Source organism: Syngnathus typhle, linkage group LG13, assembly GCF_033458585.1.
Source record: "Syngnathus typhle isolate RoL2023-S1 ecotype Sweden linkage group LG13, RoL_Styp_1.0, whole genome shotgun sequence".
Taxonomy (NCBI): domain Eukaryota; kingdom Metazoa; phylum Chordata; class Actinopteri; order Syngnathiformes; family Syngnathidae; genus Syngnathus; species Syngnathus typhle.
The window spans coordinates 12,897,796-12,922,848 of NC_083750.1; the positions used below are offsets into that span (position 1 = coordinate 12,897,796).

General features: G+C 46.3%; 2 protein-coding genes and 1 long non-coding RNA gene across 4 annotated transcripts; all 3 read left to right on the top strand.

Annotated features, from left to right (window-relative positions):
• Nucleotides 1–128: 128 nt before the first annotated feature.
• cacybp (calcyclin binding protein) lies at nt 129–2,114 on the top strand. The gene is made up of 6 exons (XM_061294808.1): nt 129–290; nt 849–1,068; nt 1,156–1,252; nt 1,377–1,476; nt 1,548–1,642; nt 1,717–2,114. The coding sequence occupies exons 1-6, from the start codon at nt 273–275 to the stop codon at nt 1,880–1,882; spliced, it is 696 nt and encodes a 231-aa protein (XP_061150792.1). The 5' UTR covers nt 129–272; the 3' UTR covers nt 1,883–2,114.
• A 1,335-nt stretch (nt 2,115–3,449) lies between these two features.
• On the top strand, nt 3,450–9,492 carry plk3 (polo-like kinase 3 (Drosophila)). Its single transcript, XM_061295675.1, has 15 exons — nt 3,450–3,824; nt 5,058–5,165; nt 5,238–5,354; nt 5,514–5,643; nt 5,802–5,889; nt 6,236–6,331; nt 6,615–6,813; nt 6,900–7,026; nt 7,192–7,307; nt 7,493–7,607; nt 7,708–7,791; nt 7,858–8,020; nt 8,102–8,231; nt 8,301–8,411; nt 8,992–9,492. The coding sequence occupies exons 1-15, from the start codon at nt 3,588–3,590 to the stop codon at nt 9,184–9,186; spliced, it is 2,016 nt and encodes a 671-aa protein (XP_061151659.1). The 5' UTR covers nt 3,450–3,587; the 3' UTR covers nt 9,187–9,492.
• A 2,076-nt stretch (nt 9,493–11,568) lies between these two features.
• LOC133165328 (uncharacterized) lies at nt 11,569–24,133 on the top strand. 2 transcript variants are annotated; one of them, XR_009717564.1, is made up of 6 exons: nt 11,569–11,661; nt 11,742–11,819; nt 11,940–12,057; nt 15,568–15,722; nt 17,426–20,524; nt 23,421–24,133. It is a non-coding gene; the product is annotated as an uncharacterized LOC133165328 (long non-coding RNA). The 2 variants fall into 2 exon arrangements; XR_009717565.1 differs by lacking the exon at nt 23,421–24,133 and adding an exon at nt 20,866–21,728.
• The last annotated feature ends 920 nt before the right edge of the window (nt 24,134–25,053 follow it).

The following is a 25,053-nucleotide window of genomic DNA, read 5'->3' on the forward strand; positions in this document are numbered from 1 at the left end:
CATTTTGCCGAGAACATTTTTGGGAATTGATAAATGAGAGTTCCTTTAACACGATTGAGCCGCTTGTAATACCACATGTATGCGATGGGTGGCGGTAGCGCACTCGCCATCTGGTTGGGCCGCAGCTTCGATGAAGAGTGCCGGTCGCTACCGTCCGCTCCTCTACGCTACGCTAAGCAATGAACACACGCACATGACGAGCGGACCCGCTACGCACCGGCTTGCGTCTGGAAGCAAATCTCAACGAATAAACCGTCCAAACGAAACGCTCCATGGATCTAACACAGCAGGTACGAAACATCTTCTCAATTCATCTAGTCTATATTCGAGGAACACGCCTTTGTTTACTCAGCCGGATGGCCCTTTTGGCTTCTAGTGAAAGTGACGACGCTCTACTTCCTCGCTTTAGATTCGAATATCTTTTCACCTTCCTTCAAAGCCTGTTTGTTGTGTTTGTGTGACTATTCGCGCTGTGGCCGTTTGATTTTCCTCATGCGTCCATCGAGTCACCTCAAAAGAGTTCCTGTTTGCTAGCGAGGTCGTTTGCGAGAACATTCGACCAACCCCAACCGCCTCTTGGCTACAATGCCAAGTGCGATCAAGCGATCGACCTCGCTCGATATTTATATTTTGAAATCAACCGCATTAAGATTTCACTCGGTCGCACGTACTAAAATGTACCAAGACGCAATCGAAACAATAATCGTAATGCATTGTCTATCATGAAGGTGTACGAGCAGTAGAATAATCGATTGTGAAAAATATCCAATCACGCTTGGTTGTTTGATAGGTGGATGGACTTAACCATTTGGTTAAGTTTTCACTTAACACTGCCAATTTGAAAACAGATCAACGAGTTGGAGGCCGACTTGGTGGAGCTGGGTTCTTTTGCGGAGAAGGCGGAGAGGAAGAGGGTGCAGGAGCTGCTCAAGCAAGAGCACAAGAAGGTTGAGAAAGAGCTCGCCACCAAGCGTCAACAGCAAGAGCAACAAGCCCGCAGACAGACAGACCCGGCGGCGTCGTCATCCTCTTCCAAGGCCGTGTACACGGTCAAGATCACCAATTATGGTATGGCGCAGTGCTCGGGTCGGCACCTTTTCCCTTGGATTGCAGTCTGCAAGTGGGTGATATGATGTATGTCTCCATCCGATACAGCGTGGGATCAGTCGGAGAAGTTTGTGAAAATTTACCTCACGTTGAAAAACGTGCACATGATTCCATCTGAGAAAGTGCAAGTCAAGTTTACAGAAAGGTACGTACAGAGCCTTCTCACTTCTCACCCAATTTGTGATGCCCCCAAGGCTGCGGTGTTTCTTTACTGACTGACCACTTGCCAATCCAACCAATGCGGATGTTGTGTGCCGTAACTGCTGCAGGTCATTTTCCGTGCTAGTGAAGGAGCTTGACGGAAAGAATCACCAGATGAGCCTTCTCAATCTATTGTATCCAATTGATGAGGAGAACAGCAGCACCAAGGTGATCCATTTTCTTGGCTATTCTTTTGTTTTGCAACGTAAAGCAATGTCGCCCCCTTCTGCCCCCCTCAGATCAAAACAGACATGGTTGTGATCATGTGCAAGAAGAAGGCGGCCAAGAAGTGGGAATGCCTCACCACAGTGGAAAAGCAATCCAAGGAGAAAGAGTAAAGTGTTCCCTAATTTAACAGGAGATCCATTTGGAACACAACTAACACTCGCCATTTCTTCCCGTTGACAGTAAGCCCAAGGTGGACGACAACGCCGACCCCAGCGAGGGCCTGATGAGCATGTTGAAGAAAATCTACACAGACGGAGACGACGAGATGAAGCGAACCATCAACAAAGCTTGGTCGGAATCGCAGGAGAAGAAGATGAGGGGAGAAGAAGGCATGATGGATTTTTGAGTCTCCGCTGACATTCCACCACTACATGAGATCTGATTGTGACCGAATGAGATTGAACTGGCATGACATGACCGAAAGAATATACAACCACTATGACTAGGCCGCCATCACCCGTGTTGAACATGTTCTAATTTAGCTTGGGCCAAAGCAGCACGTTCAGAAAATTACATTTGTCCTGTACAACATCTACAAGGCATCAAATTAGACCTGATATTAAAAAAAAGAAAAGGTTGACATGCGTCGCTCTTTGTTTTGTTGGCATTCTCTAAGTACATATTGGTAGCCATGAGGTTGGAGCAGTTAGTTTGGGCTTGTGTGCAGCATGATGCCATTTGCGATTGCCTTTTTTTTTGTTCATTCATTTTTTTCGGAGGGGGTGGTCATATTGTTCTTCTTTTACCCTTTTCTACTTAAAGGATTTCGTTTTTGCAGTTCTCATGACCACATTTTTTAAAATATTGTTTATTTTGTTTCTATTCCATCACAAACTAACTGTATTTAGGTTATAAAAAAAAAAAGTCCAAATCTTAAATTGATTTCATCTTGGAGAATCCACTCTCAATAAAGGCAACCGGCAGGTGGTGCCGTTGAGTCATGTTTCCAGAACATAAATACTTTCCTCGGTTTACGATGCAATTCTTGTACGTACGTCGAAACGCGTTGTTGTCGCACTAACGTAAATTACCGTACAGTAAATATTAACTCGAAACGTTTGCCGTCAACTAACGTTGTAATGCAATATTTTTGTCCACTAGACGGCAGCAGTGATTCGAGCAACTTAAGTGATTTGGGCGAGTTGTGGATATTTATGCAGGAAACGAACGTTGAGATAAAAACAACTTGCGGGTGGGGCACTGTGGGTGTTGTACTTTAAAGTTTTAATTCAATCAGTAGCTATGTAAAGCCTTTCAGATCAAGACCATTTTTTTTTGGTCGTACAACACAATAAACCTTGATCGTATATATTTTAAGACCAGCACAACCAGTTAAGCAACACATGTAGAAAGACACTATAACTGTACCCACGGTCTTTTATTCCTATCTTTAGTGAAGAATGACTAATATTAGTGGCGTACTGATAAGCTGAGATCTTTCAATGAATAATATGGAAATACTGCTCCCATGCGGCAAATATGGGTACACAAGAAAAGCGCACCACAGTACACAGTGATGAAAACATTGTGATTATTTTTTTCCATTCTACTTGATGTTAATACTTTAGGCTTTTATGAAGAATATTTTTGCACATTAAGATATATTTTTGTTTTCGGGGGAAGCCTGCGACGGATTAATCACGTTCCCATTCATTTCAACGGGAAAAGACGATTGGAGGTTTGGTCTTTGACTTACGAGTGAGTGTGGTCACGGACTGACTGAACTCCTATCTCAATGCAAAGCGACTTGTTGACGGAACTGACAAGTCGTAACCATCAAAAGGAAGCAAAGTCTACGCGTTGTTTATTTCCATTCACATTTCATTTGGATTGGCATATCTGTCCGGAGCGTCTCTGCCTAACCGCGCCCATTTGGTGACATCACCACCGCCTATAAATAGTCATCGTGGCGCTCTCTGCCCGTTCATACCAGATGGCTTCATAGACGCAAGCGGACGTGCGTCCCCTTCCCGAACACACCAGCTTCGCTCCCGAATAGGAATAGAAGAGAATTATTTTTGCGTGTGTTCTGTTTGACGCCACCGCCTCGAATGGATCTCGGGGCTTTAACGGCGGCGGCGGCGGCGGCGCAGCGTGTGTCGTGCCACGCCATGAATGCGGCGGATTTAAGCATGAAGCCTCCTGCAGCCGAAGGAGCCCAGCAAGCCGGCGCTCCGGGGGCCAAAGCTGGCCGCTCCAAATCCGAGTCTGCCAAAACGGAACTGGCGCATGTGATAACCGACGCAAGAACGGGACGCTCGTACAGTAAAGGGAAGCTTTTGGGAAAGGTACATGTCATTTCACTTGTATGTCGTTTGCATGTTGCTTGTGTGTGTGCGTGTGTGTGTGCGCGTGACAAAATTGCACGCGGCTGCGTCGCAGGTGTGTGCAATGAGGTGTGCCCATTTTTGCAGCCCGACGATATACATCGCACCTACAAAGATGAGAAATGCATTTTTCTTTGACTATATTCATTTCCGATGATTATCTGGAGAAATAGCCAGCCTATAAACATGTTGCTCGTCATCGCTCGCTCGCTGCTGCCGAATCATGGCTGTTCTGAGATGCCGCAGACAAACGTCACTTTCACGGTTAATGAGAATGCAGCAAGCCGGCCTGCCTGCGTGGCTGCCTGCCTGTCTGCGTGGCTGCCTGCCTGCCTGCGTGGCTGCCTGCCTGCCTGTCTGCGTGGCTGCCTGCCTGCCTGTCTGCGTGGCTGCCTGCCTGTCTGCGTGGCTGCCTGCCTGCCTGCGTGGCTGCCTGCCTGCCTGTCTGCGTAGCTGCCTGCCTGCCAGCCATCGTCCAATCGAGCGTGTGTTTTTTTTTGTGTGTGTGCATCAAATGCATGCAACCGACGCTAGTTTTGCCCGAGGCTGAAAAGCATGACTTGAATATGCTTTTTAAAAGGTGAATGTCTTTTTAACTCCAATGATGTTTGACCGACCATGTCATCAAAGCTAAGGGTGGCCATTTCACTCACTCATTTATGGTCCCCCATGAGGTGCGCCAATCAATGTTTGGGATAGGTTAGGGAAAATGATGGGTTCATCGAAGCAGTGTATATGGATTTCCCCTTATTCCAACTGTTCGTTTCTCTATCTTTTTTCTTTTTTAGAGTCGTCCCTCAAATGAAGTTTAAACATTCTAATGTACCTTAGTGGTGGCAGTTTCCGTCATGGATGCAACTTAAAATCCTTTGTGTTTTTAAGGTTAAAAATATGAAACCATGGATGACAATAAAATTATATTCCCTTTTGATGAAAAATAATTTAAAAAATGTTGCTGCTGAGATCTAGGCATGCTAAAAACTTTCACAGCAGAAAGATTTTTACCACAAAAGGTGGAAAAAAGCGCACATTTCACTTTTTCCTCTCCGACTCTCACAGTTCATTATTACCTCGGAAGAAAATGGACTCGCTGCTGTCGAGTCATTTGTGTCAATGAGAATTTCTAGGTTAAATGAAGTTATGCAGGTTATGTCACCTCATTCCAATCTAATCACTAGCGTTCTTCTCCCCAAGGGCGGTTTTGCACGATGCTACGAGATGACGGACCTGTCTAACAACAAAATGTTTGCCGTCAAAGTCATTCCGCAAAGCAGGGTGTCCAAACCGCACCAGAGAGACAAGGTATCTTTTCGCTCTTTGAATGTCCCCCATCGCAAAGGAAACGGCTCACGGTCTCCTTTTATTTCATCGTAGATCACCAATGAGATCGAGTTGCACAAAACCCTGTCGCACAAGCACGTGGTGAAGTTCTCGCACCATTTCGAGGACCAGGATAACATCTACATATTTCTTGAGCTCTGCAGTCGCAAGGTGAGGAGTTGTCTGGAATTAGCCGCGCCATTTAACTCTGCGCGTTCAACAAATGCAATGTGACCGTTAACGTCGGCAGTTTTGTACGGTCGCCGTTGTCTTTCTGAAGGTTACGGCGGTCGGCTCATTGCTTCGACTAACCCTTCCTTCCCCCAACAGTCACTGGCGCACATTTGGAAGGCGAGACACACGTTGACTGAGCCCGAAGTGCGATATTACCTTAGGCAGATTATATCAGGCCTCAAGTATCTACACAGCAGAGGCATCCTGCACAGAGATCTCAAACTAGGTATGGCGGCAAGAGCGGAACGGGGGGGGCGAGGGAGGCTGGGGCGCTGCTATGACGGGAATGTTGCAAACGTGCATGAAAGTATCTGCTGTGACTTTGACTGAGCTGCGGAATGCTGACCTTGGGGAAAAAAAAAAATGCTTTTGTCTCTTTTACAGGCAACTTCTTTGTGAATGAAAACATGGAACTACGCTTGGGAGACTTTGGCCTCGCTGCCAAGCTGGAAACGGTTGAGCAGAGGAAAAAGTAAGTTTGTTTTGAAACAATCTTCCATATTTTTAGGCTAGAATACTTCAAACTCCACCAATAGCATTGTCTGCGATTTTCTACCGATTTGGTGATGACGCACAATGTTGCGCAACACTCTCTCGGCGTCTCTAGTTCAAGGTGTGCAGTTTCATCGAATGGATGACACGTTTGGCATTTCTTCTGCCCTTGTGTAACATGCGCACTCATGCAAACTTTCCCAATCAGCGAAAGCGCTTTTCCACGCGGCAGTTGAATGTAGCGCCGAAAGTCCAGCGTCATTACGGCTTTGACACTTTGACGTGGAATACCAGAGCGTCAAACTAGTTTTCTGTCTCCCTCCTAGGACCATCTGTGGAACCCCCAACTACTTGGCCCCCGAGGTGCTCAACAGGCAGGGCCATGGCACCGAGTCAGACGTTTGGTCCCTTGGTTGCGTCATGTAAGTCAACCCGTTTGCGTAAGCTAGCACGTTTGTGTTGGAAAAGCGAGCTGGGACAAGAAACGGCCAACGTCCTCTCTCACTTGCGAAACCGGGACCGAATCGAGCCGTGTCAGAACTACAGTTCATATAAGGGCACTTGACAATTTTATAGCGGTCGGTGGCATAGAAACGTGATCTTTGACACTGCCTGCCTGGGGGAAAAGAAAAAAAGCTCACTCACTTGTTTTCTGAGTGCTGTGAACAAGTTGCAGATAGTTGACCTGGCTTTCCTCTTGTCCAGGTACACGTTGATGTGCGGCAACCCGCCCTTTGAGACTCTGGACCTGAAAGAGACGTACAAATGCATCAAGGAAGTTCGCTACAACCTGCCCTCTGGGCTCTCGCCCGCCGCCCAGAAACTCATCTCGGGCGTTCTGCAGAAAGCCCCGAGCGACAGACTCACGCTGGATCAAATTCTCCACCATGAATTCTTCACCAAAGTAATTGGAATTATTCACCAGCAGCGAGCATGACCTCACGCACGTGTGGTCGTGGGACTTAACTGAGGCTCTGTGGTCCCCCGCAGGGTTTCACCCCCGACAGACTTCCCCCCAACAGCTGCGTAACGGTGCCCGAGCTCCATCCCCCCAGCCCGGCCAAGAAATTCTTCACCAAAGTGGCCAAGAGCCTCTTTGGCAAGAAAAAGGCAAAAGGTAAAGCGCAAGGATGGCGTCCGCCCATCTTGGTAATTATCTGAGCTGACTGGCCTCGCAAGGCTGCTCGCGTCTCGTGGGAATGCTTCCTTAAAAAGGACTCCACTGCATGCGTGGCTTTGTTTTGCAACTTTAATTTTCTGGGTGTGACTCATCACGTTGCAGTGGAGAAGGCCCCATGCGAGGAGAAGGAGGACAAAGACATTTCCAAGCTGGTGTCCGGCATCGTCAAGTGCTCCATCAACCGCCAGATCAGCTACAAAACCGTGGGCCCAAATGAGGTACGGCTATTTCATCTCTGAGATTTTGGACTGATTGTCTAGTTGCATATCAAGTGCGGGCGGCTGCATGAAATGGCCGACTTGACTTGAAGGACTCCAGAAGTGAACAAACGGAATTGTTTGAATGCCATTGACATTTGGTTGGCTTGAGTTGCTGCTGTGAAATGAAAGTCTACTCTCTCCAGGTGGCCATCGGTCAGCCGGTCAGCTCGGTGCCTCTGGAGCAGACTGCGGCGGAGGAGGAATCCAGGAAGTCAATCTCGCGTTCCTTCAAAGGCACCATGGCTAGCAGCTCTGAACGTAGGCTCGCGTCGCGTTATTGTTTTTTTGGAATCATTTCACTGAGTTGAAAAGGCAACATGCTAACTTTTTTTTTTTTCCCCTGTCCCGCCCTATCCAGCGTGCGATGATGTCATCACTCCCTCCGTTGTGGCGGAATGTGCCATGAAGGTTCTCAATGGCTGCTTGGCCATTATGCCTGCAGGTAAGCAGCAGCATTGCATTGCCTTTGAGTGTGCTCTTTCCCTGACCTCTGTTGTCGATTCCGCAGCCACGAGAAACCCGCCGTGCTTCTCCAGGCCACAGTCCTTCCTGTGGGTCACCAAATGGGTGGACTATTCCAACAAATACGGTTTTGGCTACCAGCTGTCAGACCAAAGCATCGGAGTGCTCTTCAACGAAGGAACGCACCTCAGCCTCTGTGACCAGCGCAAGTGAGTGGCAAGCCTCAGCCAATAGCTTTTGAGTTAAGAAATCCAAACATTGAGATAACCCTAACCCCAACCCCCTTCCAGGACGGTCCACTACTGCTTGACTAACAACAAGCACTTTAGCTTCCCTGCCAGCTCGCTACCGGAGCAGCTTCGGAGCCAGAAACAAATTGTAGAGCTCATGGCCAACTACATGGAACAAAATCTCATGGAGGTATGAGAAAATGAGTTGAGAATCAAGTCCATATTTGCTCCAGATGAGTGACATTTCCATGACCGACAGGGTGGCGACATTCACTGTCATGAACAAGTTCCCGGTCCTCCTCCTCTGCTGCTGCAGTGGGTGAAAACCGACCACGCGCTCGTCATGCTCTTCAACAACGGAACGCTGCAGGTTAGTCAAGCAACTTGCCAAAATAGAAATGGCAGCTGGGAAATCATCATGGTATCGTGCAACTTGCTCCTACAGGTTTTGTTGGCAGGCGTACTTTTTGCATTTTAAAGGCGGAGCAAGTAGCTAGTTTGGGTTGCCAACCTGGCGCCTGGTTAAATTTAGCAACTTGTAAATCAAGTGTTATTTTTTTTGGACGGTGTTGCTGGAGTCTTGCGGTAACTGAAAGTTGTTCACGCCTCTGTGACAGCCTTGTCGAGTGGCAGATTTTTTTAGCCCACATTCCAGAGACAGCTATTTGCATATAGTCGTGCAACAGTTGAACAATATCAGACTTGCCATTTGGAAGACTTTGTAAATATTGACATACCATTGTGACTCGGCAGAATTAGTTAAACAGTACTGATGATGCCCTTGGGTTTGATTGTTTCATTTTTTTCTTGAAACAAAGCCGCCACCTTTTAGTGTTTTTGAAGCTATTCCACCAGGGAAATATATTTGATTGATCACTGGTCTACCAATTTGCAATAGTTTGTAAATGAGCCCAAGACGGCTCACTCCATTCTCCTCTCCTCGCGTCCAGGTGAACTTCTACACAGACCACACCAAGATCATCCTGTCCAAGTCGTCGGACTCGTACGTGCTGACCTACATCAGCCGCGAGCGCGTTTCCCACACGTACCTCCTCAGCATGCTGAGCGAGATGGGCTGCACGGCCGAACTGCGGCACCGCCTCCGATACGTGCTCCATCTCCTGCAGCACCACGCTGATGCCTGAGGAGAAGGAAAAAAAAAAGCAAACAAAATCAGACTGGCCAACTGTGACTTTGGAGGCTCTATGACCGGCTCCCGCCCGATTGGTTGATCGTTTTGCAGCAGCGCCGTAACGGGCCTCGTGTGGACTGGTGCCGTGGCAGCTGATATGATACTTCTGCCCAGGTAGTTTTGATCAGATGTCATGTTGACTTTTGCGGTCTGTGCCTGTCCAAACAATGTCTAATGATTGGACACTCCATGATGGATGCCAAAAAAAAAGTTTCACCTAACTACAGATTCTCCTTCTTCTTGGTTGCATGGTGCCAACGGAGCCTGCCGCTTTGCGCCTCTTATCGATAGTGAGTGCTGGGTTTGGTGTCTCCATGGTAACTAAACACTTGAAATTGCAACTTGTGGTGGTGGTGGTAGATTCTCTATTTTTCCTTCCCCTCTGCTGCTTCTAGACCCGAGGACACTGCACTTTTCTTCTTTTTTCTTCAGTTTTTACAAAATAATGAGCCAGCAATAGATCACGCTACGATCTTGATTTACCTCACACGCACATAAAACATTCCTGGCCAGCCGTATTTAGACGGTGAGGTTTGGCGATAGCCTTTTGCGTTAATGGCTTCTTCTGCCTCATTGTCTCCCATTTTCTTCATGGTACACGGAGTAGTTAAGGGGCTTTGGGTGAGACACCATAATGCACAATTTTTGTTTTCTTTCAATCCAAAAGTCTTTTTTTTTCTTTTTTTTATTATATATATGTACCCTCACCAGTTTTATTTGCTTTTAATTCAATACCAAAAAGCCTGTTTACTTTAGTTTGATTTTAGACTTTTTAAATTGACACGTAGGTGCCCACATGTTCTGGTGAAACGTTGGGTCGGGGAAACGAAAGAAGGCGAGGGGACGGACGGACGGACGGAGGGATGAGGAAGGGGGTGAAAAGTGCCTTTGTGAGGGATGTCTGTATAGTGCAATAAGAAGCCTCTTTAGTGAATGTCAAGCTGACGGCTTTGTCACCGGCGCTACACTGTCAATACCGAAGCTTTTAAAATGAACCCGCTCTCTCTCATCAACGTATAATCCCCGGCAAGAAGAAAAGCATATACGCGCGCGCGTCTTACTGTGACCCTATGGTTTTCTCGACCCGAGAGTTTGTATCCTCAAAGCTGTGACCCGGAATGCAAAATGTCTCGTACAAGTGTCGTCGTGTTTTCAGAAACATTGTGAAAACAAGTCTGATGATCAAAGTCATTCTTTCTCTGGCTGTTAATTTATTTTTTATTTATTCAGGTTTCTTCTTAGTTTTTTTTATTTTATTTATTGTGTAAATGTATGATCTTGACACAAGGTAATGTTCAATTCCGCTCACACTTTTTGTATTGTATTGTATGTGGGGAATGGGACAAAAATAAAGTTGATTGAAAAGGAAATGTTCAATGGAAATGGCTTCACTCTTTCAACAAAGTGCTGTTTCTCGTCCGACCGAGATGTCAACGATTAGCACTGGATCTTGAAAAAGTAGGCCAACGAGTTTTGCAACTTTGAGAAGGCAGTGGAAATGTTCCGATTTGCCCTCTTCAAAATGTCTAAATAACCGGCCTACATTCTTAGCCCATGCACTGTTTTTGGAGTATCCACAGTTGCTCAATGTCGGGAAAATGGAATTCCAAATCTGCCGTGTTATCAATAACGAGACAAAAAATGGAGGTTAAAACCTGACACTATGCCATGAAACTCGCGCTTTTCCGTCAACTATTTCCGGGCACCCCCGTAGTTGACCCAGGTAGGTGCCTTATTGCAATGCCCAAATATTCGCCACCGATACCATACAGTACTATTTGCATAGAACGTGTTCAGTAACATAGTCACAAAGTAATTCAAGGAAAAAGGGAACATGGCGGGTGAGTATGAATGTCCATTCAAATGTCCCAAAAACCACCATAGGCCCCACAAAATGTAAGGTAGATTAAAGAAAGATCATATAGTGTATTATGAGTGACTCACAAAAAAAAAAAAAAGAAAAACGAGGTAACCAAGTCATTTAAAGCAAGTGGACAGTGACTAATAAAGTAAAGTGATAGAAAGTAACTTGAGTCAGGCAAGTAAAGTGCAGTAAAACAAGGGAATGTTATGAGATCTATAAAAGAGTTGTTTTGGGAAAGGTTGATGTGAGTTCAAGCGTGACTGAGTTCACATCGAGTGGAGACAAACAGCAGAAGCCTGTTGGAAGCGTTAAGTCGAACCCAGGATGGGATCTTCCTTTTTGGACCCTTTACTCTCCTGCGGCATGTGCGTGTGTGTGTGTATGTGCCGGCCCCCGATCCGTGCTGATGACACACTCGTGCATCACCAAACACTTGTGCACGTCACGCCGCCCCCCTCCAGGAAATGTGTGTTTCCTTTTGAACATTCCCCTCCTGTGTCCCATTAGCAGAACAAAGAAATATGTCACACACGCCCGGCCGGCCGGGCAGACAAAACACTGAAGGTGAGCCTGCCTGCTAGCAATCTGCTCTCTGCCAAAGTCATGACCTTCTTGATTTGAGGACAAATGCTTGTTGTTTTTAGCCATTTTGTTTCAAGGAGCAGCCATCCTGTTTTTTGACTACTGCTAAGGTGGACTTCATCTGTCTTTATTTGCCGCAAGTATGGGTTTCTGGTATCGGCTACGCTTGCTAGAACCACCGCGGTCGCTTGGCCTGTTGCTGATCTGAACCAGCGACGCGAACTTGATCTTTCTCATTTCTATTTTTGCCTTTCTTGCAGCCACGTCATTCAATGTAGTGATCCACAGTCCCGTCTGTCGCGGAGAGAGCCAAAAGCAAAGAGTGAGCTGGCCAGGAAGTCAAACATCTGGAAGAAGATGAAGATGATGACGGAGGGGGTAAGAAGTCAGGCAGACATCTAAGTACGGGGGGACAATTTCAGCTAATTAGTAACTTGTGTTTCCTCAAGAGTTTTCCCTCGTGTGTGTGTGTGTGTGTGTGTGTGTGTGTGTGTGTTGGAGAGAGGGAGGCCACTGTCATCATGCCCTCGCTTCCTGTAAATTCCAGGCCAGGCCACAAGCCGAGGCGTGCATGTGCACGGCCGGCTTCTTTGATGGTTTCCTCTCAGGAAGCGGCCATTTTTTGACTCATTGCTGTCGGTTTCATCAGCTTTCTTTCCCTTCCCACCATTCTGCGTGCGTGTGATTATTCCTCCTTTATGGGAAAAGTGGTGCCTTCCGATTTTGCCGACTGCTTCTTCTCTTCTTGTCCAAAAGGCCTTTTTAAAACTGTGACTATATTTAGAGTTGACAATCTGAGCGATGGCAGTCATGGGTTTGAAATGTGTAATCATGCCCTTTTCTTTTTTGAATATCCACTTTTAGACACAAGCCTTGATTTTTTTTTTACTCTTCAAAAGTGCGGACGTCCTGCTGTTGATTTGCCGGAGCGTGGCTGAACCACATGCAGAAAGTGTTAGCACGTGGAAACACGTTAACTATTTATAGGTTGGTGGGGAGGGGGGGGCTACAGGGACTTTGTAGAAAGATCATCGAAGATTATCACGCATCCTGTCACACGCAGAAGAACAAACACCCACCCAGCCACATAGAGCAGGAGTCACACAGATAAGTTACTCGTGCCGCAGAGGAAGTTACTCAACTAAAAAAGGTTTAGGTTGCTATGGAATTGCTTTCTGAGTCGAAAGATTTCAAAGCTTTTCCGAGCATCGATGATATAAGGTGGGAAATGAAAAGTGACAAAGAGAATGACATGTCGTGTAGTTAGCAAAAGCACAGTACGGAAATCCCCACGTCCAAATTGGGTCGTCGTTCGGGGGTGATGAATGGCAAAGGTGATGTCAGTGCGGCTGCACTGTTTTTCAGCTTTTCACTCACGTCCTCACCCTTGACTTTACGTACGTATATTGAAGCAACCTTGAGTGCGAGCCTGTTAATCCATGAATGTCTCCCTCCGCTACCGCTGACAAGACAAAGTAATGCGCAGCTTGAAAAACAGATGGCCAGAAGACAGCCATGCGGGGAAGACTTGGATTAAGGTGACGTAAGCCAGCAAAAGAGCCGCAGATTTGGGGTTCAAATGGATCATTGCCCCCCCCCCCCAAAAAAAATCTGAACGCCATCAATACGATCGATTCCGATATGTCTTCCCATAAGTGTAACTGTTGTATTGCTTGGAGTGTTGCTTCCTCCCCAGTCATGAACTTCATTATCATCATGAGTGCGAGCAAGCAACACTCACATGATTGTGTGATTTCCTCGGAATGAGCTCATTTGGAGCGGACCGCTCATATGACGCACGGCCGAGAGCCTTCGTTCCAAACCTTTGTGACAAAATTCCACGTGACAACGCCATCATTTTCAAATCTGCTTTTCATAGGCGTCAATAAACACGGTACAGACGCCGCCTTTATCAGAAAAACAAACGTGAGTGCGCATCGATCGATATGCTACTTTGTAGGGATGAGCGATTGAAAGGTGGAGGCTTGTTTTGTCGGTGTGTGTCTGAATAACATAGCATGCAACAAAAATAAGGAAACACTGCTCACGTTAGCTCCGCATTAGCACAGTTTAGACCAACATTTGCGAGCTAAATACTGTGATCCGTTGTCCAAATAGGAAAGAAAGAGCCGTCCAACTCCAGGTCATAAATGAACCATTGATATGTATTAGTATGAGCACGATGCCGCCGCGCACGTGAATGTCAGCGTCTATTTTATGAGGGTTCGCAGATAAGATAAGCTTCTATCCAGCTCATTCATTGTGGCCCTGCTATCATTTCAGCGAGATGTTTTGTACTGTTGGAAGCCAATATAACCTCACGTGACTTTGTTTTGGCTGGTAGTGCAGGTAGTGCAAAAAAGGTAGTGCAGTGACTCAATACTTAAGTGTATCTATCATGTGAGCGACCTCGCTGGAATTGACAATAACAAAGAAAGCGCTAAAGATAATACATCCGTTTGCAACGCACTTCGAAGTGAATAGTCAATGGTTGCCATTCTCTGTAACTTGCATGTGGCAAACATCGGCCAAACATGGAAATGGCCAGCAGGTAGTGAACGTGCAACTAGACTCATAGAAGTAGCTCAAGTCACAAAAAGAAGTCCATCATAATACAATAAGAAAAAGAAGACTTAGGATGGAATCAACTGTTCTTTGTGAAACTCACACAAACACAATGGATGACAGAAGGTGTTTGTTGAGTGTCGTGGTTACCACCTTTGGGTGAAGAGAAAAGAGGAGAAAGGGCTTAACTGTTGCTGTTGGAGATTGTACTTTTCTTCTCTCCAAAGAATTGGAGAGCAACCTTGAGTTTGGACAAAGTTCAGGCAAAGGGAGTTGTCCGTATCAGTCTGTGGAGAGCAGAGCGCTCAAACACGTCTTCGTCGGTTGGTTGGTTCGGAGGAGTCAACGCTCCCACTTTGACAAGCTGCGCAAAACCCCATGACACGGGAGTATTGAGTGGTCGTCGGAGGACTGCGAAAAAATCAAATGCGCTTGTGGATCCAGTCGCTCAGGAAAATCAAAGGAAGCCAGATCGGAATGGAGGTGTCATGTGACATCAGAGTAGTCTTTGCAGGCATTCCAAAACATGCCCATGATGTAAAGCCTCACTTGAGCCGACTTCACAAGCATATCAGGAATGAAAGAGAAGCACATCAAGAATGCAGACAGAGCCACGGGGAGGGCAATCCAAATGGAGCGGAAGCCTGCAACTCGTGCCATGAGTAAGCCGAGTTATGGTGAAACACACCAATTGAGCCGAAATAGCCAAAGAGGTCATTTTTGGCTCATTTTCCAGGAGGGTGATTGAAAGTTTTGTGGGAGTGTCCAAACACCTGTCGCATCTGTCATGGTTCAAAAACGATCATCAATAACATGCACTCCAAACATTCCTTCTCTTCTATCAATCTTTCAACCTTAAGGATGTTTTTGTGGGAGGTGAAGCCGGGGTTCACGGGCGCGCCCACGAGCAGTATTTATGCTTGGGCACATTGTAGTTGTCAATGGCAACTTGATGTTTTCCATTCTTTGTCCCAGTGGAGTAGCGCTCCAATTTCCTTTCCACATGACAGCGCCATGTGAGTTTGGAAATGGATTGGAAGTTTGACATGAGCGCCCCTTCCACCCACTGACACACACACACACAAGCTTGAGTCGTTGACAGGATGTGTTACCATGGCAATTCTAATCTCACAGCCTTGTGAGTCAGCCTCAGAGTGCGTGTTGCCCATTCATGTCATTTGGGGTGAATGAATACATATAGATAACTTTGACATCCTGCTGTGCACAATATTGTGCTTGTCCTTTTGCAACAAGGGCTCCTATGTTTTCCATTGCTCAGCTAATGTACTGTCCTACTGTCACCTCACTTGTACTATTTTCCAGAAACAAACTGGGGACACGGGGAGGATCTCAATTGGAAAAAAGAAATAGATAGAAACGCAATCAATACCGCAGGTGTCGAATGTCCCACGCGGATGTCTCATCAAACCTTCCAGTGCAGAATACCAAGCAGATGTGACGCCAGCATAACACCCAAGGTAAGAGAGGAGGGGCCCGTGACGCAACAGCTCAGAAACAAGGTTACGCCACACGTCGGTGATCCATCATCCTATTTTCGCTTAATGATATCAAGTGCCGTTCAAAAGTAAGGGATCGTGTGTGCGTGTGTGATGCGAGAATGACAATTAGAGGACAAACCTCGGATACATTCAAAGCAAGCGAAAATAATCACTCATAAAATAGCTCTCACGTGACTACAATGATGAGGAGTGAGACTAAAACGAACAGCATCGCTTGGAAACAATAAACGATGGCGGAGGATTATCAGTGCTTCCTCTCTTCCCTATAATCCTATGTGGCAGACCAGACAAATCCTGAAAATGAGTCGGACTCCTTTTGTGAGGAAAGCGTCGTTCCAAGTGGCCAATTTTCAGACCTGCGGTATTGCGAGGTCACCTGATTGCGGCGGTGTGCGATTTTCGCCGGCCGATTTAAATTCCTCATTTGACATTCATTTGCTTTTGGGGAAATCCAACGCTTCAAAAGTCAAAGTCTGTCAATTAGAGGATATATAGAATGGCAAGATTAGACATTTCTCGCAAAGGATAAAGAATAGTATATGACTGAGTATTGCTATACTGTCTGTCTACAAGTGTTGCTGCAACTTTTGTGTCCAATAGCTTATTCATTGCTTTACTACGATGCGTTAGCATGACGCTAGCAGAATACAACGCAATTCTCTTTGTTTGACATTCAATTTCAACTGGAAGAATCTACACATGGGCTTCCTAGGAAATCTCGTGAAATGAGTTTGTGTCGATAAGAGCCTCACTAATTATCTATCATCTTGACCAAAGGTTAGGCAAGAGTTGTACAAAAACGATTACAACAAATACTCATGTGGTGGTGACACATCATGGAGTTTCTGGCATGACACTTAACATCAACAACTCAAAACACGGATCACTACATAAAGCGGGCCACAAAGACTTTAGGAGAGGATTTGCATGATGGGACATTATGTCGGAGTGAGAGCAGACGTTGCACGAGCCGTGCATTCATATTCATATGAGCCCCAGCAGTCCGGGTTTAGAAATCCATTTAGCTTTGTTTATAATGGGAGGGGGTGGGGGTGGGGGGCTGAAAGGCTGGCGCAGCTTTGGAAAAGTGGAGAAAGCCTTGTATGGTCCTCAGCAGGTGGGATCGACCCCTGTAAGCCTCCCGCTGACAAGCTTCTGAAATAAAGGATGAAAATACTAAGTCTGGACAGACAGTATCTATGTAGATCAAAACATAAGATGACCAAAAAAAAAAAAGAAGCAACAGCAGCAGGTCCTAACTTGAGAGCCTCAAACATAACCCACCACCGCCCCATCCTAAACGACTCGGGGCCCCAAAAAGGCGGCTGCTCGTCTGTCAAGCGCAAAAAACAGAAAGGGGCCCCACAGAATGACATGATTGCTGTCCGAGTGGGGAGGAGGCAGACTCAGCCACCCCGCACCTGTCCCCTTTAGCACGCCTGCCTCCGACGGAGAGGGCGGATAGAATGCACGACCGTGGCTGCCTGGCTGCCTGGCTGCCTGGCTGCCTGGCTGCCTGGCTGCCTGCCTGCCTGGCTGCCTGCCTGCCTGCCTGCCTGGCTGCCTGCCTGCCTGGCTGCCTGCCTGCCTGGCTGCCTCCCAGCGCTCGTGTGCTTTTGTATACATTCATGCAAATCTGCTCGTCTTGTGTTCTTTCTAAGAAAAGGATGTCTGAGCCCCAAGCCATCATTTGACCTCCCCCGCTCCGCCCCGCCCCGTCCCGTCCCATCTGTATCCCGGACAGCTGTCAGCAGAGACCTGGACACAGAAAGACCCATCTGTCACCTTCCTTCAAAGGTCACGCCAGTGTGACTGTGTTTGTGTGTGGGAAGCTTCTTTTGCCGTGGCTAATCTCTGCTGTTGCTCGCGCTCCCCGGCACACTTGTGAGGGTGAGCAATACTGCCCGGCCCGGCCCGGCCCGCATACCTCCTCATTTGTTTGACCCTCAGCAGAATTGATTTCGACGATTTGCCTATTCAATTGGCTGTTTTAACAGCAGCAGCACACTGGGAAGGAAGGCCGCGCGGTCGTTCAAATGTCAGTTTGCATCCTGCGTCTTTGCTCACGCTGATTAGATGGCTCCCATTTCAAAGCCACGCTATTTTGGTTGGTGGTGAATCAATGATTCCTTATTTAAGTTTTCATAAGAGTAGACAGCTGGGATTTGCATCTTTTGGATTATTTGCTTCATATTGTTGATCATTGCAACTGGTGATAACAGATTCAGTTATTTGACTGCAACTATTGCCGGCGTGTAGTCAACATTGAACAATACTACAACTATATTGGGTCACTCCTATTTTCCTCAATCTTGATTTTAATTCAACCCCATTGTATACATTATGTCAGACATCGGATGAGTAGAAACAAAGGAGGGCATACAGAGGAGATTTAGGCTGGAGTAGGGTTAGTTATGCAAACGCTTTATTGGCGGGAACAAAGAGGCATTCTGAGAAGAAAGAGTAAGTAGGAAAAGTGGCCTGGCTTTCAAAGGGCCATGATCATGACGACGCAACTCCTCAAGTCAACCACAGTCCTGGGATCACAATCGGTCCTGTTAAGGAAACAATCTGGGAAGGAAATTTAATTCCAGCATGAGGGAGGTCACCGCCCTATTTCAATGGATCTGACAGGCTGTTTACATGTTGTGGTGCAATAATATGGTTCAGCGGGAGATTAGATAGCGTCCATGTGTGAATGATAGCGACGGACTGGGCTAATCACACAAAGCACACCTTTTTTTTATTCCGTCTATTGGAGGACCCAAGTCAAATTCCTTCTTTGGCATGCTCAAACATGGCCAATCGAAATTCTTGAAATGTGCTACATTAAGATGTCATATCATCATATACTATTTTGCCAGTGCAATAATAGATCTCAAATGCACCTTTGACTCAATCGCTGAAACACACTCACGCGCAGAAACGGCACACGTGCAATTTATTTACAGGAAGTCGTTTTATAGAAGGAGCTTGTATAATTAAAGAAGGATGGAGGGAACACAAGGCCCTGGGGGGGATTTCAGAGCGAAGCAAAAGAAAAGGAAAGGAGTGGGAAGGAGAGAGAGACAGAGAGGCTTTTGAGAGCTGCTGTGGGCAGTTTGCAAAACGCTGCAGGAGGCTTTGGGGTTATTGCAATACATGGCGCACGCGTGTGCATGTGTGTGTGTACACTATGCTTGAGTGTCATGCTCTCACCTTCCTACATTTGATTCAAGAGAAATACCACGTCCTTTGCTTGGCTTTGATTTGCTGCAGGGTGCACCAGGAAACCTTTTTTGTTTTGTTTTTTACACCTAACTTTGGCAACACTCATGAAAAGTCTGTTGACGGAACATCAGGGCAAGAATGACGCTGTGAATGTTGAATGCCACTTCAAGAGAGCTTCCCCATACTATCTTTCTTTATCCATCTCACGTGAACCTGTATGCAGTTCAAGCTACATTTACACAATGGCCTGACAGATAACACGTATATTTTCGGCGCAAAAAAAAAATACAAAATATAGCAAACTACAGCTGACCTCATGTTAGTCTTCAGAACCAAAAGCTAGTTGACAGTGAACAACAGCGCCTACGTCTGACACAATCCAAAGAATTCTTCATCGTGAAGACACTACCTCAAAGTTTCACCGGAAAGATTCTGACAAAAGGAGAAAAGTGAAATTCTCCGAAGAAGAAGAATGGAGCGAGAGCACGCACGTCACAGTGGCTCACGACTTGACCTTTAAACATCCTGCTTCCTCTGCCAGCCACGCTGCGAGTAAGACACCTCGAAATCAAAGCTCATATCACTAGCATACATCATCATCCTATGCCAGTTGATCACTTTAGTAAGAAATACTCTGCGCCCGAAGCGTTTACACTTGAAACATTTGAGACCACACGGCTCCAACATCAGCCCTGGTAATTGGCCAGAACAAATGTAGAAAAGAAAGAGAAAATGACAGCAGATGGTCGATTGTCAGGGCGGTACTTTTGGACAGACACGCCGCTGGCGGTCTGGTCTCAACCAATTCCTGCCTCCCTCAGGGGGGACACGCCGACTTTAAAAGCTCTTTAATGCATTGTACACAGGCATCTGACAAATTGACAGTGTGCTGCGTTATATAATCACAGTTTAGAGAAGTCCGCATGAAGAGGATGTAGCATTGCAACCTCTCTGATTTAATCCACTCCAAAATAGATTGCAATCCATTTGGGATTGGGAGCAAAGACGTATATTCTGCTGCAGTTTTGGCCCAATTGTATGTGTCACGCTGATGGAAAGAAATGAATTGTCAAGAAATTGGAAATTGAGATGAAACACAGACACTGGAAAATGACGCAAATGTATTTTACGCCAAATTCCCAATCAAAGTCAAACGCATCCTGTTTGTTTGCTTCTTAAATGTCACTGCGGCGGCGGCGGCGGCAGCGGCGGCGGCAGCGGCAGCGGCTGCTGCTTCCGGTCGATGCAGCCAGACACAGAGTTGGCGTGAGATTACAACCGTCGTGTGATTTTAGCTCTAGAATATTGCACAGCTATTGGAAGTAAGTTCCGGTGTTCGAGAGCAGCCCAACATTGAATTGACTACATCATGATAAGAACGATCATATTTTGGGTGCCTTGCAATGTTGCAAATGACTGGCGCCCCTTCTTCCCCGTTTCGAGGGTGAACATCATCCCATCCCTTGCCTGCTCTGCATGTTACCAGAAATAGAACGCTGCACAAGTAGAACACCGACGCGGGATGGAAATAGAAGAAAAGGGAAAACGAGGTAGGTAGAAATTGACACACAAATCCACAATGGGCATCGGTGATGACGTCACACGTGCACGGGAACGACGGAGGTTAAAGCTGCAAATGCTTGGCCGAATAAATAAATAAATAAATAAATAAATAAATAAATAAATAAATTTTAAAAATAAATAAATAAATAAATAATGCATAAATAAATAAATAAATAAATAATGCAGCTGGCCTGTCTAATAATCTGATCAGCCAAAAGTCAACAATAAAGGGCAAGGTTCATTTTCCACTGAAGCTTTCTCTCTTGAATAGTTCCGCGTCACACTTTCTGTCTGTTTTTGCTCTTGTTTTGCATCTTGCCTTATCGAGCTCCACTGCCACAGATGGAATGGAAAGGACAAGGATTTATATTTGCACAACAGCACCATCTGCTGGATGTGTTCTGGAATGCTGGATTGCGCATCATCAACAGAACATCATGTCCTTCCAACATTGGCACCGCCAATCATTTTTGATAGGAGCCATGAGGAAATTGTTAGCCAAAGTACACACAAAGAAATCACGTCAATTGGCATTGAAGTGACTGACATTTGTGTTGATCACTTCTACTGGAACCATGAGGAAGTGACGACAAGTGACTCATATGAACCAGACTTAATAGGAGCTTCGAATGGATGGAACCTGTTGACCAGAGGCTTTACTGTTTGCGGACTTCCGGAACATCATCCAAAAATAACTTGGAATGATGCTCATGACGATGATGATGATGATGACGTTTGTTCATTTGGATCCAGAGGCCAGAAGTAGAACAAAAAGCAGAGACGTGTCAAGCGGTTGCACTGATTTCAAGGAAACAGGGGCAAATTCACCAAAGCTATGCTTTGATTTTTTTTTCCCCCCTCTTGCGTGACCAATCGTTTTCAGTTGGAAACATCTACGGCAGGGGTCCCCAAACTTTTTCCTGTGAGGGCCACATAACCTTTCCCTTCTCTGATGGCGGGCCGGTGGCAGTTTGTAACAGAAAAAGTGTGACGATCGTAGGGGAGCTTAAAAAAATTATTGTTTTCCAGAAAGCCACACATAACCAAATAACGGTTATTTAATAACCCTTTCCAGGTTCTTTACAGAAAAAAAGTCAGGAAACAAATAATAACACTATTAATGAAATAAATAATAACTAAACCCTCTCTGAGTTCTTCACAGAAAAAACAGGAAATAAATAACTAAATAACTCTCTCTGGGTTCTTCATAGAAAAAAAAACATGGAACATTAACTTTCTGTTGTGCCATGCACAATCTTAACAGATAAAAGTTCAGCTCAGTTGTCAGAGCAGAACCTCTCTGACACATATGAGCAGTCTCTTAAAGTTCTTGTGTTCCTTCCTTATAATCCTTTTGTAGGTTCCAGTAGGCTTGTAGACACTGCTGTCTTTTTTGTTAAAGTTTGATAGTGCGTCATAGTCTGGAGTAAAATTTGTTGTGGCAATTCTTAGGCGAGATCCGAGGTGTTGGTCCGTTTACCTCGATCTGTGACGGGTAGATGTTGACGTTCATGTGGCTGAACGTCACGTCGCGTACGTCGAGCCAAATTGGCAACTCTTTTAAACGCTCGGCACTGCTTTACTTGGGCGACATTTTAACGGAAGGATTCCAGGGGAAGGTTTGTGGGTGGCTTTAGCGCAAAACTGCATCTGAAAGCTCAGCGCGCAAATTACAAGAATGCTGTCGTCACAGCCCACGCTCTAAATTCGGGACTGATACAAATAGAGCGCGAGTGCGCCATGTCCGTACACGCACTTGTGAGTGTGCACCGAGCTTTCTGACACGGCTTCCGGTAGTAAATGCGCAGGCGAGCGCTTCCCCATCTACTGGGGAAACGCAGTCATTGCAGGCAAAATGAGCAAAAAAAAAAAAAAAGTTTAATAATACAATTTATTCAGGGTTGGCGGGCCAGATTAAACGGTCCCGCGGGCCGTATCCGGCCCGCGGGCCGTAGTTTGGTGACCCCTGGGTTATGGTGTCAATTTGGATTGTTCTGTTTCCTGATTTTTGAATTCTTCTCCTCCCTATTTTGAAGCCCTCTCTCGGTTTGTCCACTTCCATCGTGCGAACGTCACGGGAAGGTTTCCCAAGTATAGATCAGCACATGACTCATGAGGGTTCTCCAGACAGATGAGAAAGTTCCTGCTTGTCATCTGATAGTACAGCAACTACGCAATCAACTGAAATACTGTCGTCACATTTGGATTTAGTTTAGATGCAGAGAGATACATAGGCAGCTGGACGGACGGGAAGTGGGCGGGCGGGCGGGCGGGCGGGCAGGCAGGCAGGCAGGCAGGCAGGCAGGCAGGCAGGCAGGCAGGCAGGCAGGCAGCCACGCAGACAGGCAGACAGGCAGACAGGCAGGCAGACAGACAGACAGACAGACAGAGGCTTCCATGTACTGCAGAAAGACGCAGAAAGAGCTCCAAAAGGCTAACTGGTTCATGAAAGTTTTGTTCCTCCAGTAAAAGCTTTTGCAGGACCTAATTTGAGGGCAGCGCACACAAAGAGACACGGACGCAGGCTCATATGAGGACAAAAAGAGTGGCAAATTGAAAGGCCAGGGCCTCCCTCCAGAGAGGGCTAATAAAAAGCTTTGCAGCTGCGGCGGCGACACTTCTGAAAGACACCCAAAAACAATGGATTGACCAAATAAAACACAAGCAATGATACAAATTCTTATTTGTTGGAAGAAATGACACCTTGTGTAGCTCTACTAGCTTAATGCTAACATACAAATGGAAACACACGTATTAGCGTCTAACTGAGTGGTGCTCTTGTTATTCTTTACGCAACGGATATCAGAACACAAATACTGCATGTGCAGCAAGACAGATCAAATAACAATATCAATCACGTTTATTCTTTATTTGCTCAAATAGATGAATACTCCTGGCGCACTGAGAAGCCGAGAGAGGAGCTGACCCTCCAGTATAATTGAAAAAAAAGGATACTATTACTGATAAATGACACAAACCTTAATTACAAATGTGGTCCTGAAATGAATTAAACTTGTATTTTAAGGCTCTACTGGACATCATGTAAAACAGTTTCACTAGGGTGGTGGTGGTGGTGGGGAGGGGTCGTTGGACCACTGCTCCCTGAAAGCTAAATTGAAACATCTCCCAGTCATGATGCCATGACCGGCCATTGTTCCAGTGAGCAATGAGATGAAGAAGAAGCTGAGGTGGAGCAGAGCAAGGAGCGAGCGCTTTGCATCCATTTGGCAGCAAGAAGCGAGTGCGAGACTGATATTAGGCGGTCTGTTTTGACGCCCCTCTTTCACATAGTCTTGCCGAACCCCCCCCGGCATCCCCCCTCCCTGGGAAAACAGGGACAACAAATTAGCCTTTTTTTCTCTGCGGGACCCAGGGAGGAGGACACTTGGACAGGCCTCAGACTGTCCGCCTGGAGTTCCCATGCACCCCTCTTGCCCCTTCCCCTTTCAGAAAGCGAGGAAGCCGTCATTGTGCCAGCACCTGTCTCTGAGGAAATTGGTAAAAGTGATGGCTTTGTTAGCCATTCCCATGGCAACCAGGAGAAAAGAGCAGGGGCCAGCTCGCAAGAATCGGGGAAGAGATTGGAAGGGGGCCGGCCGGGGCTGGAGGTGGCGGGGGGTCAGGGGGCTTGACAATGGAGTAGCGGTTGCATCGCTTTTGGCCGGGATGGATCTACGTATAGGAAGGAGGATGTGGTGACTTGCTGTGCACGCATTTGTGTACCCACGTGTTGGCAAGGGGCATTGCGTGTGTTCATTCCATCCCATAATAAGGCCATGTCCACACAAACAAAATGGATAAATGGACACAGACGATGTCAACATCACTTGCGATTTGTAACCGCGCTACCATCATCATCATCGTCTCAGTAGGTGACAATAGCGCGATGGGACCCTAAATAGCTTGAAGGTCACAAAGGTCACCTCGCATCAAGTCCTCTGATGCGAGGCACTCTTGAGAATCAAGCAGCAGGCGGTGTGGTGGAAAAAATGGATCCCCAAACTAAATGCGTCTATATATGACATTCATATTTCAATTCAAACGTCTATTTTGGATGACAGATTCGAGTTGACTTTTTTCTGACTTGAGTTCTAAGATCGTTTTAAGGACATGGTCATGACCTCCCAGCCCCAGGAGATGGCGCTCTTTCCCTGGGTCTTCTGCCTTTTTTGTTTTACTGTAAAGCTAGCCCTCTCTGTTAAAGATTAAAAGATTTTTAACAAAGTGTCTAAACTCGAGGCATAAGTCATCATTCGAGTCCATTTGGTCTAATTGAGGCCAAATTATAGGTGGCACAAACTCAACTATCCTTTTATGAACACCCTTAAAGTATTTCTAAATTATAGCCGAGTTCTCTGTGTCCCTTTGCGCATGTAAGGGGAAAAAAGACTCTTTTCATCTTCCTCTTTGTGATTTCCTTCACACGGGAGGTTTGTGGCTATGTTTGAAGATGCGGTTGATGGCGAGTCTGCTACTGCGCCGCAAAACATTCTGATGTCATTTTTTTTTGGGAGAT